Consider the following 17,645-nt stretch of genomic DNA (forward strand, 5'->3'; position numbering starts at 1 on the left):
AAGAGGAAGTCCTATTTTTTTTTCTTTTTTTACTTTTTCCTTCGGTATGACCAGTATCTGACAATTGATTTGGCAGTTTTACAAACAGGACAGCCCCCCCCCCCCCCCCCAACTTTTCATTTAGCACCATGTCCAGGTTAATTAACAAATATTAATGTGCTAAATTACACATTAACACTGTGAGAATGTTATTGCTCGGAACAATGTGAGTACAGTGACACGGCTGCTGGCACGGCTGCAGAAGATTAGTCTTTTTGGATTTAAAAGGCATCTGCTTATCCCTTGGGAAATGGATTCATTAACTGCTCATAAAGAAGCTTTAATGTCTGCGTTTTATTATAGTAATGAGTATTATCCTGGTATATTTAATTAGCATAATTTTAAAATTGCCTTCAGTTGGATGTATTGCCAGGAGAATATCCAGTTTCGTGGTAACCCTCTGCATTTGTCTTCTGTTTTCGAGCAGATCGATAATCTGCTGGTGGGAGCATTTGACATTAACGTTTCAATATCACACCTATCAAAATGAATTCTTGTCTTCTTGAAGTTCTTCACAGTGTATCCGCCTCAAGAGAGGAAACAAAGGCTGACCTGTACGGGGCGAGTTTTTCCTGACAAATAAGACATTTTGCGTCATTCTGCTTCTTGGTTTTCCCGGTAATGGGTGGTGGGGATCAGTGGCGGTCCTAGCCTGTTTGGCGCCCTGGGCGAGCATCCCTGCCGGCGCCCTCCCACCCCCACCCCAACCCCCCATAGCAATCGCGCAGCAGCGCCTACCGCACTACTCCACTTGGGGGGTAATGAGCACCTGCTGTGTGGTGCATGTAGCTTTCTGCCATGGTCTGACAGACAGGTTTTAACAGAAGGTCTCCCCACCATCACAGGCACACTCAGAATTTCTTTTAAATTTTATTTGAAAAAACATGGAAGAAACTGAAATATTACACAGCTTCTGCTTACCTTCATCTTTGCTTATTTCTCCTGTTCTTTTCTCTTTTTCCTAAACTGCACACCTGATGGCTTTGACCTTTTCCTTTCCATCTGCCGTAATTTGCACTGAAGCTGAATAGGTTATAACCACCGCCCATCCACAGGGTTGTCAGATCTGACTGACAGTTGCCAGCCCAACACAACAAAACCTCCATTGAAACTCATGTTAATAGCACCAGGTGTGATATATATTTAACTAGAAGCACTCAGAGAGCGCAAACCTCCGCCAAGGCCATAGGGTCACTGACGCTGTAATACGTGTATCTAAATACTTTGAAATAATCTTTCATCTTTCCCAGACAACAATAACCCCCTATCCCGCAATAGTGTGTTACCTCGACCAGATCGCGGCTCCTAACCGTAGTAGGGAGACCTCTGGTCTCTACTTCGCTTGGCTCGTGGCTAGTAACTAACTTGCTCATCCATGTGGGTCACCTTTAGCAAGGCGGAGAAATGCAGCAAGTCGAAGGATTTTAGCAACAGAACTTTTATTCCTTTTTCCACCGCCACCGAACACACTTTTTCCCTCGCGCTCGTCTCCCACGCTAGCCCGCATACACACACACGGGGCAGAGAAAAGTGGGTGGTGTCTCTTAAAGGGGAAGGCTCTGCCTGTATCCCGCAATACTGAAGAATCCTTAAAAAAAATTCCTGGATCCAGATCGTGATTTGGATCGCCACCAAAATTTAATCACTGCTTCCTCTTGTCATTTCCAACCGCTCCACAAAATTTCAGTGACATCCGTTCATAACTTTTGGAGTAATTCTGCTGACAAACAGACAGACAGACAAACAAACAACGCAACCGAAAACATAACCTCCTTGGCGGAGGTAAATATACAGAGCTTTGGGTGAGTTGCCTTTATTTATAATTCAGCAGTTACTGTTGGCTGTAACCAGGCCAAAACTGTACAGGCATGAATGAATGAACCCGGCTGACTGTCTCACTCTCACGCCATCACTGCTTCACTTGACTCGCAGGAGAAGGGGGCGGGGCAGCGCTGTGTGTGTGTGACGGTCTAGTGAAGCAGTGACAGCGAGACAGAGAATCCCCCGCCTGCCCCTTTCCTTCTGTTACAACCTGTCTGACCATTGCAGAAAGCTACATGCAATACACAGCAGGCAGAGGGCGCCCATTACCCCACAAGTGGAGCAGTGCGGTAGGCGCTGCTGCGGCGATCGCAATGCGTTGGGGGGAGGGGGGCGGTCATGCCACCCTAGATGAAATGCCGCCCTGGGCGGCTGCCCATGTCGCCCATATCAGAAACCGCCACTGGTGGGGATGATAATAGCTACCGAAAACCTCTCCGAGCCGCTGTATTTAACCTCATCCTCTTCACTACGTGTTCACTGTCATCCACTCTGACACTTTTAACGGTGACCAGATGTCCCAGATATCCCGTATGGGCGGCCGGGCTCCTGCGCTGTCAGCAGATCTGCGCGCTGAGCATGAGCTTATCAGAAAACACAAACACGGCAGCGGGTCCTCCTCCGGGGATGCAGCCAAGGAAACACACAGAGCCGTGCAGTTCGCTCTCTTTGTCTTTGTGCTGTTGTGAAATGGAAAGCTCGTCTGTCTGAGGCTCTACGAAAGATTGCTGACAGCTAATTAACTGTCAGCACATGCACCCTTTTCTGCTGGCTTTTCCCCAGTTGTTGACCAAACGCATTCGCAACCAAACGCAATTAAGATAAAGTGATTACATTTCTCAAGCAGTTGACAAAACTCAGAGGACCAAACAACATTTCTGTGAAGAAGGAATTTATTTCGCCTCTCTGCTTCTACATTAATCTTCTTATGACGCAGCCGGCATCATAAAATGTTAAAAACATGAGTGTGCTATTAAAAGGACTGCATTATTAAAACAGGTGAGGAACCCCTGAACCCCCTTGCATCCTGGCTCTGAGCACTACCTCAAAACTAAGGCTGAAAACCAGCATTTGAAAACAAATTCAGGCATCCGGCATGGTTAGGTTTCCATCATCCTTGTCCCCTAAAATCAGTTTGCTGTGCAGTAAGTAAAGCATGGATTTTTAATTATTAAAACAGGTCATCTCTGATCCTGACGTCATCACACTGCAAGCGTTAAGAAAAAAAGTCCTCAAATAATCATCAGGTAACATCATTCCCCATCAAAGCCACTGCCCTCGTTCAAAGCATGGCGATCTTTTCTTCCCCCAAAGACTGCAAAATGTGTAGCTTTATAATAACAAATACAACATATTTCTACACAATCAATATATAAAGCTTTTAAGGAGCTATTAACAAAAATAACCAGAGATACATGATCAGAAGGCACAGCGACACAGTGGTGACAGTGAGGAGACTGTAAACATTTTGTCCTGTTTGTCTGAGAAGAGTTATAGCAGGAAGGGCTCGAGTGTTTCCAGAAGGCAGTGTGTTGGCCACGAGAGCATCGCTGCTCCTGAGGCGGCAGCCACTTCAGCAGTTCACACCAGAGATAAAAGGCTATAAATGCTTAACATATGAAATTTTGCACCAGATGTGTAGGCAGCAGCGAATACAAAGTTAGATTTAAGTCACCCACAGACCAAACTGGCGCACCATCATTTTTATTGATTCTCAAGAAACCTAGAAGAATTAGACTTAGTTTGTTTTAAAAATAACCCAACTTCATTAAAGTACCCATCCTCTCCTAAACAAGGACATCCGGTGCCCGAGAAAAGGTGGCCAACGCACACTGAAACCTGGATTTGGTTGAAATTTTGCTATTACTGGAGGATAATCTCCTTTAAAATCCCTCCCTGCTGGATAAGCAGGATTCAGCAGTGCGTGTGTGTGTGTGTGTGTGTGTGTGTGGAGCTGGCTGATCTTTGCCAAGATGCCGCAGGCTGGACAAAGGGAGTGCGTGGTCATTCATCACCAAGTCTAAACCAGTGGATCGAGACGAGCAATCCATTACGCGTTGTCGTACTTCTGCAGAGCCTCTTCTAGCTTGCCCGTGATTTTTTGGAAGAAGGTGATCTGCTGCTGTAGGTAGTGCTGCATTTGCGCCTTAAAGTCTCGCACGCGGATCTGGTGGAAATGCTGGATCTCAGCCAGCGTAGCACAGGAGATGATGTTGCAGCGATCGTTGATGCCTTCCGCCTGCGCCCGGTCCATCTTGCCCTCCTCCACATGCTTTTGGCTCTCCTTCACCTTCGTCAGCGCTCCTGTTTAAAAACATTAAAAAACAGCAGGAACTTTTAGATTTATTTTCTATTCGTTCCAAAATCACATTATTAACTATTTTTGTTTTCTGTTACATGTAAGACAATGTTCGACAAACAGAAAAACACCCACACCACTACACCTCCGGTGCAGAACTTGCTAGCAAACACCCTCTCTGGGACAGGAAATGGCTTCAGAATTCACAAGTGGTGCATTTACTGACATATTTTATGCTGCAGAACAAAAGATGGAAACGTTTGAAGTGGTGTTAATCCCCTCAGGACCCACTGACCTTAACATTAGGGAACCAGAACTGCAAAATGCCCATTTTTTAACACTATATATGCAACCTTGCAAAATGAATAGAGGTTTGCAGCCTGGAACGAGGAAATTTGTGACATCAGCACTTGGAGTGATTTTTTTTTTTTCAAAATGAATCCATTCAAGCTTCAAAGATATGCATTATTGGGATGCGTATGCTTCAGGTGATTGCATGCCACACCAGTGCACGCATGCTTAACCACAGCATCAGAAACTTGTGCACTGTGATCCCTCTAAGTGTCCAAGAAGGAAGTCCATTGCTTCCTCTATGATGGCTATCTCAGTGAAAATTACTGTTAAGCCTTGTGATAGCTTCAGGCAATGTGTCACTGCTTCTAAATACGATCCCATTTAAGCCACAAAATTCAAGAATTCAGGAACCTCACTGTGGTTTTTTTTTTTTTTTAAAAAGTGTGTGTATGCATGAAAAAGAGTGATCAACCACGAGAAAGAAGAGTTGAAATGCTGACATAAACTTTGGCTTACTTGGCTTGGGTCTTTAAGTACAATACAAACTCAGGTCAGAGGCGGGGTTGGGACGATCGTGTTTGGCAACTGTGCCTAGCATGCGTACACTCTAAAAAAAGGAAAACACTCACAGGAGCTGGCTATTCAGTTCCTCTGGTAGGTGCATTTTGTTGCAAGTCTGGTTTTCACTACCCAAAGTAAGCATCCCTCTTTAGATGATACTGAGTCACAGTGAAAAGGATGAATCACTGGATGATGTCATGCTTGCGTCTATGGTTTTTCCACCAGGTTCCAAGTTGTTGTTGTCACTATCTGATATAGGCCACACATGTAAGCCTTCTTGTCATGTAAGCTGTGAGTCTTCTCTGCAGCCATATTTGGTTACTTATTTCTGCTTCACTGCTGGCAAAACAGTAACTTCTGGCTGATGTAGTATTCTGCTACCAATGAGCAAATGTGTTGCTGGAAGTAAAATTTAAAGAGAGCATCTATTAAAAAAATACAGTTGTTAGCAATATCACTTCACAGCAAAAAAGTCGCTGGTTCAAATCCGATGGCCAGCCATTGGGGGCACATTTGGGTTCTCTCTGGGTTTCCTCCCACAGTCCAAACATGAGCTTGTTAGGTTAACTGGTGAGAATGGTTGTCTGTCTCTCTGTGACAGCTGGGATAGGCTCCAGCTACCCCTACAACTCAGATGAGCAGTTAATTTAATTCAATTTTATTTTACTTTATTTATATAGAGCCAATTCACAACAAACAGTCGCCTCAAGGCGCTGACAATATAATAGAGAGAAAACCCAACAGTCAAAACGACCCCCTGTGAGCAGCACTTGGTGACAGTGGGTCATCTGCTGTGACCGGTTGGGCTGAGGGGAGAGAGACAGGAAACTCCGCTCAAAAGCATTTTAGAAGATCGATGTACCAATAGATAAAAAAAGAAAGAAGAAATCAACCTTAAATATTGTTTCCTACTATTAACAGAGTTCAAACACTGTGCAAATTATTAGATTCTGGTTTTATTTACAAAAAAATAATCCAGGAAAGTCCAACATGTTTGAAAAAATAAACCGTACGTAAAAATCCCACAGTCGAGCTTTAACGTATTAATGTAAAAACATCCAGACACAACCAGATAAAACAACATATGAGCAGTTTCCCTTTAAAAAACAAAAAAAAAAACAAAACTTGAAACCTCTCTTATTTGGTTAAACTCAACCTTTAACTTATCAGACTGACCAAAAATAGTTGGAAGACTTCGAGCATGAACAACTCTCTGAGAACACATCTGTATCTATATTTAGGAGCCCAAGTCTAAAAATATCCATCACATTAAGTCATTTCAAAGCCTGGGCCAACCATTTAAGGGATTTTCCTGGCAGTTTCTCTCAACTACCAAGAATATTTGTGACTAAAGGGGCAAATTATTATAATGGGTAATTTGGTCGTTACAAACTCATCCGAATACCTGATCGAGTTCAAGTGTTGCATGTTTGTTGTGCATTTGTGTGAATTATGAAAAACTGTGATTGCACCTTTAGTGAAGCCCTTGCAGCAAACCCACAAAATCATACTCATACTGAAAGTAGCAGCAGTGCCTGCTCGAGCCCGTCGCACATCCACAAAGAACTACTTGCTGTCGTCACTGTGGTGGACTCTTGTGGTGTCAGAGCACCAGAAATGATGGTTTATAAGCCTGCATTTTCACATACTTATCAATTTCTGCTTCATTTACAAGAACGCACTACCTACTTTTGGTTGCTGAAAAATAAACCTTTAGTCAAGAGAAAGGAAAAAAAAAACAAAACAGGAAATTAGCCTCCAGTTTTCCAGACAGGGGGTTCAATGAGAGCAGAAAGCAGAGTCACAACACCAGGAGCTCATGGCTGATGACTTGTCAAACTGCTGACCGACTAAAAGGAAGAAATGTCACGAGAAATTAGTGTTAAGCTGCAGAGTGAGAGAAAGTAGTGGGAAGTGATGTTCACTCTGAACTCGCTACTTAAAAAATGATCACATATCACAGCTGGAAGCAAACAGGACAGCCACAGATGGGAACATGAAAGCCGCGTGTGCGCCCCCACACAATTTCTTACAATTCCTTTTGGTTCTTCGAATTTGACCTAATCAAAAATAACTGCAGTTTCTACAGTTTCGATAAGAGGGAGTATGAAACTAGCTTTAAAGTTAGAGAAATGGAGGGTATTTCAAAGAAAATGTATAACATAGTTCCAGTTTTTGATTTGTGAAGACTTGCTGATTCTCTGTGTTCTCTGTGGACTGCTGCGTGTACAAAATAAGACATCGTGCTTGTCATTTTACAGCATTTCCAAAACCAAACTGTCCAGAAAATTACGCCCAGAGTAACTAACACCTTGGTCCATGCTGAAACACTGGTTTGACCCATACTTTGAAACCAGCGCTGATGTGATTCACTGCACGTGGATGGATGGTGTTGACACTGGCGTGATGTAGCAAGCGGAGTGAAACAACACGTACGGCACAGCCAACTGCAATCGTGGCTTCACAGTCTGGAGGTGAGATTTGTGGCCTTAAGGCATGAAAAACTTCCTGTGTTTTTGTGTCATGGGATTTTTTTTTTTTGTTGTTGTTATCATTATATGAGCTGAGTCACCAGCAGCACTCAGTAGAAACACAGATGCAGCTTACTTGTTTCCTGAAATGTGACACCACAAAGGACATACTGACCTAACCCACCACCCTGGTTTTGCAGAAAGCGCCTTCCTTTTTCTTTACATACACTCAAGCTGTAAGACCATATGATCGAGGCCAAAATCTGCTCAGTTTGCCTTCTGGCTGTACTTCATTCAGCTGCAGTTTAACCCACATCTTTGCGATTAGTGTGACGTATAACAGACTGAACATGACAGAAAGAGAGGTGAAGGGGCGTGGGAAAAAAAAAAAAAGTCACCTGAGGTTAACCCCAGATGTTTAAAGTATGGAAGCTTTAAACACCACTGGAAAAAAAGAGCTTTTTTTTTTTTTTTGGCCATTCATAAGTCAAAATTTTGGGTTATTATCTCAGTGGTGGAAACAGCATATAGAAGACTTAAATATTAATCCTGAAGGTATTTACCTGTACCTTAAATGTCTCTGCCTTCCTGTGTTTCAAAAGCCCACTAATGGATTAAGAGGTAATACCTGTTACCCTGGAGACTTTGAGAAAGGCAAGAGTTCGGTCACAGGGGAGATGGTGTCAACCAAGTGTAATATGCAGAGCCGTGTGATTTTCACTCCTGCTGCAGGTTAGTTTTGCAGACCTGTTGCACAATCAGAACTGCTAACAGGGGAAGAAGCCTTTTTCAGACGTGGAATATGTAACACTGCAGACTTCATCAGTCAATCACAGGCAAACTGGGAACAGAAATTAGTGAGGTAAAATCTCACTGTGTTACTGTGTTCATGTTATCGCTGCTGAGGAAATTCTTCGAAACAATCGTGAAACAAGAGCAACTGTTATCTTGTGTAATCCTCTTCTTCTTCTTTTGCCTGTTCCCTTCAGGGTCACCACAGTGGATTGTCTGCCTCCATCTCACCCTGTCCCTAGCACAGGGGTGGGCAAACTTTTTGGCTCTGGGGCCACATTAACTTTTTGAAATTTGACAGACAGGCCGGGCCAGCACCAGATGCATACATCAAGCATAAATTCAAAACAAAAAAAGGCATTACAGTATTACTACTCACATTTACTTTTAGGGGGAACAGTGTTGTTTTTGCCAGTGCATCAAAGTCTGGAGTTAGTTTTGTTGTAGCAATTCTCAGAATCCTCAGTCATAATTATGATATGATTTGATTTGGGTAACTCTGTACCAATCTTCGACGGGCCGGATTAACAAGACCACGGGCCGAGCATCTTCTTCTGTCACGCCAACCCTCTACATGTCCCCTTTCACTACATCCATGAACCTCCTCTGTGATCTACCTCTTTTCCTCCTGCCTGGCAGCTCCATATTCAACATGCTTTGCACATGTCCACACCATCTCAGCCTTGCCTCTCTAACTTTGTATCCTAATTGCTCGACCTGAGCGGTCCCTCTAATGTGCTCATTTCAAATTTTGTCCATCCTAGTCACTCCCAGTGAAAATTTTCGCATCTTCAGCTCTGTCGCCTGTCTTTTCGGCAGTGCCACCATTTCCAAACCATATAACGTGGCAGGTCTCACAGAATACTGTATGTGACGTCTGAGTTCTAACTTACTACTTCTACTTCTCCTTGTGGCTTCTTCACCTTCCAGTTTTAAAGCTACTCGCTGTATCTGAGATGAAGCTTATTTTATATTTGCTAGATACAGATATACTGATAGGTGCATAAACCCATCACTGATAGTGTTCATGTAGAAGTCCTCCCCGCACGGAGGTGGCACCCTGCCCTCCTGGGCTTACTGGAGGCAGCCGTTTCAGGTCTTACGTAATCCCTGGTTGCACAACACCAAGCTACAGCGAGCCCGTGACCTGGACAACCAGCTGCAATGCCCATCTCATCCCTCTGTCACCTCTCCCATCCATTTGTGCATCAGAGGACATTTAAATACCCGTCAACAATATATCAGACAGACCCTCGGAGTTTGCACAGAAGGGGTGCCTGCTGAAAGGCTGACTCAGCAGGAAAGCCTGACATCCTTGTAAATCGATGCTTTCCTTTTGTGTGCCTGCCATTGTTTTATAACTCCATGTGGTGATAAAAATTGATGAGATCAGACAAAATACTGCTCTTAAGGATGTGCTGAATTGGTAAAAATAACAAGGGAATTAAATCCATAAATTAAAAAAAAAGGTCAGAACAGGGATAAAGGAGGGAAAGCAAAAACAGAAAAAACATTTTGCCTTCAACATAACTTTTAGATGCTCTCTAACTGAATGTGTGCTGTGTGTGCAATCTATGGGATTAAAATAGACAGCAAGCAACAGTAAACTTCCTCTTTACAGCCAAGTACAATGATGTGTTAATACTACTTTTTAAGCCTGATAAAAACTTGGTGTCTGAGCATTTTTAATTGACTGATTAAAAAAAAAAAACACACATCTTTTGAGGAAATGCTACTATATTAGAGAGATCAGAACATAATGTTGTGCTCTTGCATGCAATCAGCACATTTTTCCTCAAAGAAAAACTAACAGCTAGATCAGTTTTATCACACAAAGTTATATCTGAACAGGAAATTTCAGCAGCTGAAGTGGCTGTTGTTTAATGTTGGCTAACAGACAAGGTCAACTCAGAAGAAAAAAAGCTGCACTTTCACTTCTACATACTGATAGCAGCTAAACTAAATTTAGACCAAAACATATACAGTCAAAAGTTGTTGTTTTTTTATATTCGTGTTCATGTTACACCCCTATTCTTTGACAACCAACACAAATTGTACTCACTGTTATTCCTGGATGGCAAAAATCCTAATAACCGTTTCTCAAGAGCCTCAAGTTAGTGGAAACATCGCAACAATGCGAGCCTCAATATTAGATTACTGTAAATATAATGGCTGTAAAGCTCAACAGGCTTTTTAAAGCAAAGCCATATATGATGTCAATAGTGTGAGCTAGCATTGTCCCTGCTAGGCTGCACTCTAACAGCTAATGTGGTCCCTGCAGAGGTGGAGATCAATAGGGTGACGGTCAATGTCCCTCTGCAGGAAAGCTCACATTTCACTAGTCACTTGTATTCAGACAACTAAAAAACCTGCCTGGAGTCTGCGGTCCCAGTGAGACAGAAACAGGAAACTAAAAATAGACTGATAAGCAGCTGCTTTGCTGTGTTTTTATCACAGATAAAAACCATCATATCTGTGCAAGACCACCTCCAGAGATAACCTTCAAAAAATAAAAAAAGGAAAAATGACACTGTGATAACCTTTTCTGCTTTCCCTTATTTTCTGTCATATATATGCTGTTATCATGTGGGTGTTCATAATTAATATGACTAAAATTTCAAATAAGGAGGCCAGCATGTGTTCAAATAATCCCTGCGAGACAAAAGCTCAGGCTTCACCCCGCTTTAAACACTCCATTTCACTGCAGTCTTTTTCTACTCTTGGCTCTGTGTGACATCACAGAGAGGAGAAATCTCTAATACGGATTTACCAGGCATAACACTGTGAGCGCAGAAGCCCCACCCAGGTGTTGTTTTAACCTTTGGTTTAAAAGAGCCAGCCAATCAGAAGAAAGCTGGCTTTAAAAGGGTGGGGGAGGAATGCTTTGCTTCAGACAGAGGGTGAAGTGAGGGGCTGCACAAAAGCACAGGATTATTTAGAAGATGTGAAGCTGCTCAAGTGGAGTCCAAGAATAAAAATATCAAGCTGGAAATGAAAGTAACATAGATCTCCTTTCAATCCCAGCTGATGTCACTTGTACTCTGGAAACGTGTGCTTTTGTTTCTGACAACAAAGGATGTGGTCTGTCCTCTTTTCGGGTGCAGAGGGAGGCTAACGGGACACTTCCTCTGCATGTGGCGACGGCAGATTAAAACCAAGCAATAGATGGAAATGAAAATGAAAGTTTATCATTAAAGAGTATTATTGAAGAGCATGCACGTGGCTGGTTTACCTTTAAGTTCCCATCCCCGCGGTATTGTCTTTTCAACAATGTGACAGTGAAATCTAAGCTCTCAGTGTTTCATATAAACCTTAATCATTCAGATACCCGTCGCTCTAATTATAGTGTTTCACTGCAGTATTAACCAGCAGTTGTCAAGTGGTGGCTAATTATACAAGACAGAGGTGAGCAGACAATATAAATACACACTGGAGCCTGAATATATTAATACCTGCATGGATACCTTCGCAGCAGGTATTTGCATTTAATGCTCCTCGGCCGGTCTGAGTGACAGGCTTCCATTCAGGTGTCATAAACAAGAACACATTTAGAAATATTTCATGTAAAGTAAGCACATCCTCTATGTCTGCAGCTACCGTGCAGGATTATAAGTGTTTACAGTCTCTTATAGATATGATAAGTTTGAATAAAGCTGTAATTCTGTCTTGTTTGAAATAAACTATTGAAGAATGATTACAAGGACTGGAATACTAATATGGGGAAAAACAACAAGCTCAACTGGACTCAGAAAAAGGGAAAGAGCAAGAGGAGATCAAAGTAATTTTAGATTCAATATGCTCTTCCTTTCATCTGCTGCGTGCCCTGTCTTTTCTCGTCTTTATTTCACAGCTGTGCTTGCACCGCTCTGTCATCTTAATATTGTGCCTGCAGCAAGGTCTTCCAAATATCGTATCTGTGGAATTAGGCTGGGCTTATCACACCAGACTGTGTAAGTGGCTGTCACCTTATTTGGGGCTGTATGTGGCCTACGTGGCGATCTTGATTTTGAGCTGACTGGGAAGTTTGCATCCCACCGCAGCCACGACACAGCCTGTCCTGTTTCCTCACCCGCCGTCATCGAGGGTGGAGTGAAAGGACCCAATGTTTTTAGGGGCTCAACTTAAATCACTGCCATAATGTAATTTTGGCAAGTTTTAAAGTTTTTTTTTTGTTTTTTTTTTTTTAAATATCTGACAAATTAAGCACAAGGACGATGTGTTTAGCAGGACAGGGCACTAAAAGGATTCGTTTGAGTGTATGCTGACCCTATCTGAAACTGCAATGTTTCAGATAGGATTCTCAGTTTGTAATTACAAAAGCGGAAGGCGGCCTCTCAGGTATGACCTACAGACCAGAAGAGCAGTTTGGGTTTTCTTTTTCTTTTGCAATATTATTCTCTCTTTTCAAGAAGCAACTTTGCAGCATGTACTGTCCGCAGCGGTTGTGAGAGCGTCCCTCTAAACAGTTCCACGGTGCCTTTTGCGTAACAGTGTTGCCTCTCATGAGAGTGACATTTTGCCACACAATGAACAATTATTGGGTCAGGGCCCTGTAGGAAGGAGGATGGCCTAGATTAGTCTAACAATTTACTTAATCTGTGTAAAGACTAAAAAAACAAGCGCACATCATTTAGGAATGACTCAGCTTCGTCAGGGAAGGACGTTCTCTGCGTCCACGTGATGCTTCACCAGCAATGGAAACTCAAACAGAGACCAAAGGGTTCCACCCAATCATTTCAACAGGTGGGTCAAACAGTGGCAGCAGCAGGTAAACCCATTTCTAAATGCAAATACTGGCTATTTGTTTTGCAAAGATACCATATCCTGTGTAATAACTTGGCTGCAGTCTAACAACAGCAACTATGTCTCAGACAAATTACCCTGTTTATCTTGTGACAGCTAGAAAACACACTTATTGCTTTACTTAACCTGCTGGCTGCACCTCAGCCAGACCTGTGGTTGAAACTAAAGCCTAGAAACAGTATTTATGATCCTGCAGTTGCCACACACTTTAAGTGTATATGTGGTGAGTTTTAAATGGACTGGAACACTGGGATTAAGAAACATTTGAATTTTTTTTTGTCCTCTAGTGTTTTTCCTGGATCTGAACTGTGCGCATCTCACACATTCCCGGCTTTGTAGTTCAGTTTGGTCTTTTATGTTCCCAGCATACATTTGTTTACATTGATTATAGTTAATTCCTGATGTGCCATGAATCAATAAAATAATAATAATAATAAGAAGAATTTGCCTACTGAGGCTCCTCGAAGGAAAAGGTGATAAATCTAGAAAATGTCTATGGCTGTGTTTACCTTTCTGGACATGGATGATGTCTGGGTAGTTTGCCAGGTGTCCTTGGTAAAGAGCTAACAAATCCATGATTGGGTCGAGATCCTTGCTCGGCTGCTCAGCAAAATATTCTCCGATGGCTTCAAATGTGTCCCCAGTGAAGGAGATAGCCTGGTTGAGTCCTACAGAATATACCTGCTGGTCCATTTCGAAGGCTTGGCTGAGGACCTTAAATGACATCCCTACTTTTTGATACTCCTTCTTGAAGCCACTGATCTGCTTTCGGGCAAACTCGTTGACAGTGGCATTGAGCTGCAAGGTGCTGTCGTCCATTCTTTTGGTGAAAGTCTTGAATCCGTCTATTTTGCTCTCCACCTCCTGGAAGTCTAGTGGAGCCGGTGGGGGGCTGATGGTGAGGAAAAAGTTGGCTCCGACCATCTCGTCCTTCTCCGCCTTCCTCTTCCCCTGCTTCCAGGCCTTCTCGTCTGCGCTGTTGCAGGTGAGGAAGTGCTGGAAAACATCACACCTGGCCAGGACAGGGTGGCTGGTCATGTGGTTCATCCACCATATGAGGCCCTTCCTCCTCTTGGATATGAAGTCCTCCTCGAAGCGCCCTGTGGCCTGCTTCTCTGGAATGTGCGGCACTGAGATAACAGGAAACTTCTCCACCAGCCGAGCATACAGCCAGTCAAAGTGCTTATACCTCCTGTTCACCTGGTTCTGCGTGTGCGTGGGTGTCAGCTTATAGGAAATGTAACTTTTCATGCCCTTGAACTTGGTCTGTTTAGTGGGGTCATCAATCGCGCAGGTGAATGGGTAAGGGTTCTCTTGCCACTCTGGACCATACGTGCCCATCACCACACAGATTTTATCCCCATCTTTCACAAAGCCAGATGCCTCCCCGAGCACAAACGCCTCTCCCCCTGACTTCACAAAAGTTGAGAACCTGTTCAGGTTCCTGCTGACTGTAGCAGAGCTCTTTGCTTGCTGCGCATTACCTCTTGACACTGAGGATGTTGTCACTCTGTAAGTAGAGGGCCCATTGCCTTCATAGTCATGGTACCGTCCTCCAATAGTACCTGGCTCATCTGCCACAGTGGAGCTGTCATCCCAGTCATCATCCCAGTCATCATCGCTCCCTTGGCTGGGCTGCTGGTAACTGTGATGCTGCGGCTGTTGCAGAGGCTGAGAGAAAGTGGCGAAAGCAGGAGCAGACGGTTTAGATAAGTTATCAACTTTAGGTTTATGAGAGCCGTCAAACCCCCCGGATGGGATGTTTGCGTATCTGGAGTCCAGGTAAGCGTTCCCAGATGTGCTGCAGCTGTTGTTGTTGACCGTGGAGGCGGCGTCGTTCCTCAAGATCTCCACGTACGAAGCGGGGAACAGTCCCCTTTCTCCTTTGCTGTTCACCCCTTCCAACCAGCCCTCAATGTCCTTTTCGCCGTACAAAGTTAGGATTTCATTCTCCCTCACCGACACCTCGCCGGGGTTTTCAGAGTTGAAGTCGTACAGCGCTCTGGCTTTGAGCGCCATGATTCACCACAGCTGGAAGGAGAGCAGGACAGCGGGCTCACTTACGGCTGGCTGGCCGTGACAGGAGGGAGGCACAGCGGGCAGCCGGGCTAGCTCGGTCAGCCCACCCGAAACTACTCTCGAAACTCCGCGTACAAACTTCTATAACAGCGATTTGCGCAAATCCTTTCAGTGCCGTCCTCCCTGTTGGAAACGCCTGAGAAAACACTGCGGTGTTTTTAATCCAGAGGTTGCAGCGTGTGAACCTGAATTGAGGATTTTTTTTTTATTTTCCCTCCCTACAACAACACTAATCTGACTCCAGCAGCCTCGCTCCGATCCCTGTCGGACGCTTCTGCCTTCACATGCTGTGCAGCAGCCGCACGTCGACCAGGCTGAATAATCGAGGGCGGAGCAACAGCGCGCTGCGATCCACCCAGACAATACAAATCAACCACCCGTGAGCGCTGCGAGCTTCTTCAGGCTTGTTGGGTGATTAATACACAGGAAGGCATAACGCAGACAAACCGACCAGCCGGCGTGGGAGCAGGAGACAATAACAGCTGATGACATCAGCACATGCTCTGAGTTTTAAAGTATGTGCTAAGGTCATGCTATGGAGTTTTACATATTGCGTGAGTGGATAAGAACTCTTTGAATGTAGTCTACATATTCGAGGTAATGTACTTCAAATTAAGATTATGCATAATGATTAACCTTCAAGCAGGTACATTATAAAAAGCTGCCTGACTCCTGACGCACTACACAGTAGTTAATTATTAGCAGTGGAGCAAGGGCATAACAAAGAAAGGTACAAGGTTTAAATATGCCTCAAAATGTTGAGGAAATAACTTCAGCTGTTTCCTCAATATTTTGAATATTCAATTATTACCACTTAATGGCAGCTGTAACCTTGAACATACTGGAATTAAAGTTATTAAGAGGGCCATTTCAACATTTTTGAACCAGAGAAGTCATCAATCCAAGTGCAATGAATGGATTTTTTTTTTTATCCTTTAAATATATTTCCTGTAAATTATAACTACCTACAAAGCAATCAGTTTTCTCATTCTTGAAATACAAGAGTAAATGTATTTAGAAAACGAATGAAAATGTGTCACTTCATGTGGTTTTAAAATTATCAAAGCAACTGCTAACACTACTAACAGACCCACCAGTTCGAGATAAGACAGCAGCTGATGGATATGCCAGATTAGATGTGAGGCTGGGATCCTGTGGTTTCTCAGGATCTTAACAGTAATGCCTACAAAATACCGATATACTGACTGGTCCGCATTCTTAGCACTCGTACCACTTTCAGTTCATGGCTGAGTGGTGGAATTACTTATGTCTTCTTTAAGACATCTTTGCATGCTGGATGTTCATTTGTTATATCCAGCATATTATTATATTTTATACAAATCAAATCATAATTGTGCACACGACTTGGCCAACCAAATATTTAAAATGCTCTCCTCAGATTGGTTTATTGCAACAAAATTACTATTGTAACATTTATTCATGAGTCCTTTAGCGCACACTTTTGGCATAAATCATTCAGAGCCCTACAGTTCACACTGCATTTGATCTAAAGACCAAAACCCGCTGCCAATCCGATAGCTTTAAAATGAATAAAACTCTATCCCATCAACTAATCTTTAATGTCAAGTTCCAAAAAGGGCAAAAGTGTTAATAAAAAACTGAGGAAGATTATTGCTTTGCTTACCCTTTTTGAGCAGGAGCTGACGTTTTAGCACCCATAAAGATTTATGGTATTATTTGAAATAGAAATAACGTTCATGTTAATGATCTGATTCTGCAGAAAGGATGCAATTTACTTCAGCAGCTTCAGGGCTGGCAAACTGATGAAGCTTCTAATTAACTCATAAGTATTGCTTCCAGTGATTTGTTTAATGTCCCATAGTCTGTAGGCTTTTTACAACCTGTTAAAATATAATTCTACATGGAATGCAGAACACTAGATTTTATTAAATCAAGCCTTTTAAGCTATGTTTACGTGGCGTTACACACAGCAGGTAAGCATTTTCTTGGGAGAGACGCGCACTGGACAGCACAGACAGGGCTGTAAATCCAGTTTGCTTTGGCAGACACTGCCCCCCTGTGGCTCTCTTTTGTTTTGTTTCTCGGTGAAAGCTTTACATTATCCAAAGTGCTATAGAAGCAAATAATATCAGTGATGACAATAAACATCTGAATAAAGAAAGCATTTGAACTCAATTATAAATGAGCTGTGCTTGTGTGTGTGTGTGTGTGTGTGTGTGTGTGTGTGTGTGTGTGTGTGTGTGTGTGTGTGTGTTTTAATCACTTTTTTAATTCACTCAACATGAAATGAAAGGAATATCATCTTAGTGAATGGACTTATAACAAAATTATGGAGGCAGTTGTCGCTCAGGTATAGGGTGACCAGATGCTCTTTTTATGTGGGGCTACACAGCCTTTTTATCCCGTATCCTCCTGTCCCACATCTTGACTGGCTCTGCAGGATATGCACTTTTCCAAAGTTCACCTTTTACGCAACGCATGTGAAGAAAGCACAGAAGGCTTTT

General features: G+C 43.1%; 1 protein-coding gene across 1 annotated transcript; it reads right to left on the reverse strand.

Annotated features, from left to right (window-relative positions):
• Positions 1-3,781: 3,781 nt before the first annotated feature.
• On the reverse strand, positions 3,782-15,424 carry snx18a (sorting nexin 18a). Its single transcript, XM_030737212.1, has 2 exons — positions 13,590-15,424; positions 3,782-4,164 (listed from the first exon to the last, which is right to left on the reverse strand). The coding sequence occupies exons 1-2, from the start codon at positions 15,097-15,099 to the stop codon at positions 3,911-3,913; spliced, it is 1,764 nt and encodes a 587-aa protein (XP_030593072.1). The 5' UTR covers positions 15,100-15,424; the 3' UTR covers positions 3,782-3,910.
• Between the last annotated feature and the right edge of the window lie 2,221 nt (positions 15,425-17,645).

This window comes from Archocentrus centrarchus, chromosome 9 (assembly GCF_007364275.1).
Source record: "Archocentrus centrarchus isolate MPI-CPG fArcCen1 chromosome 9, fArcCen1, whole genome shotgun sequence".
Lineage (NCBI taxonomy): Eukaryota > Metazoa > Chordata > Actinopteri > Cichliformes > Cichlidae > Archocentrus > Archocentrus centrarchus.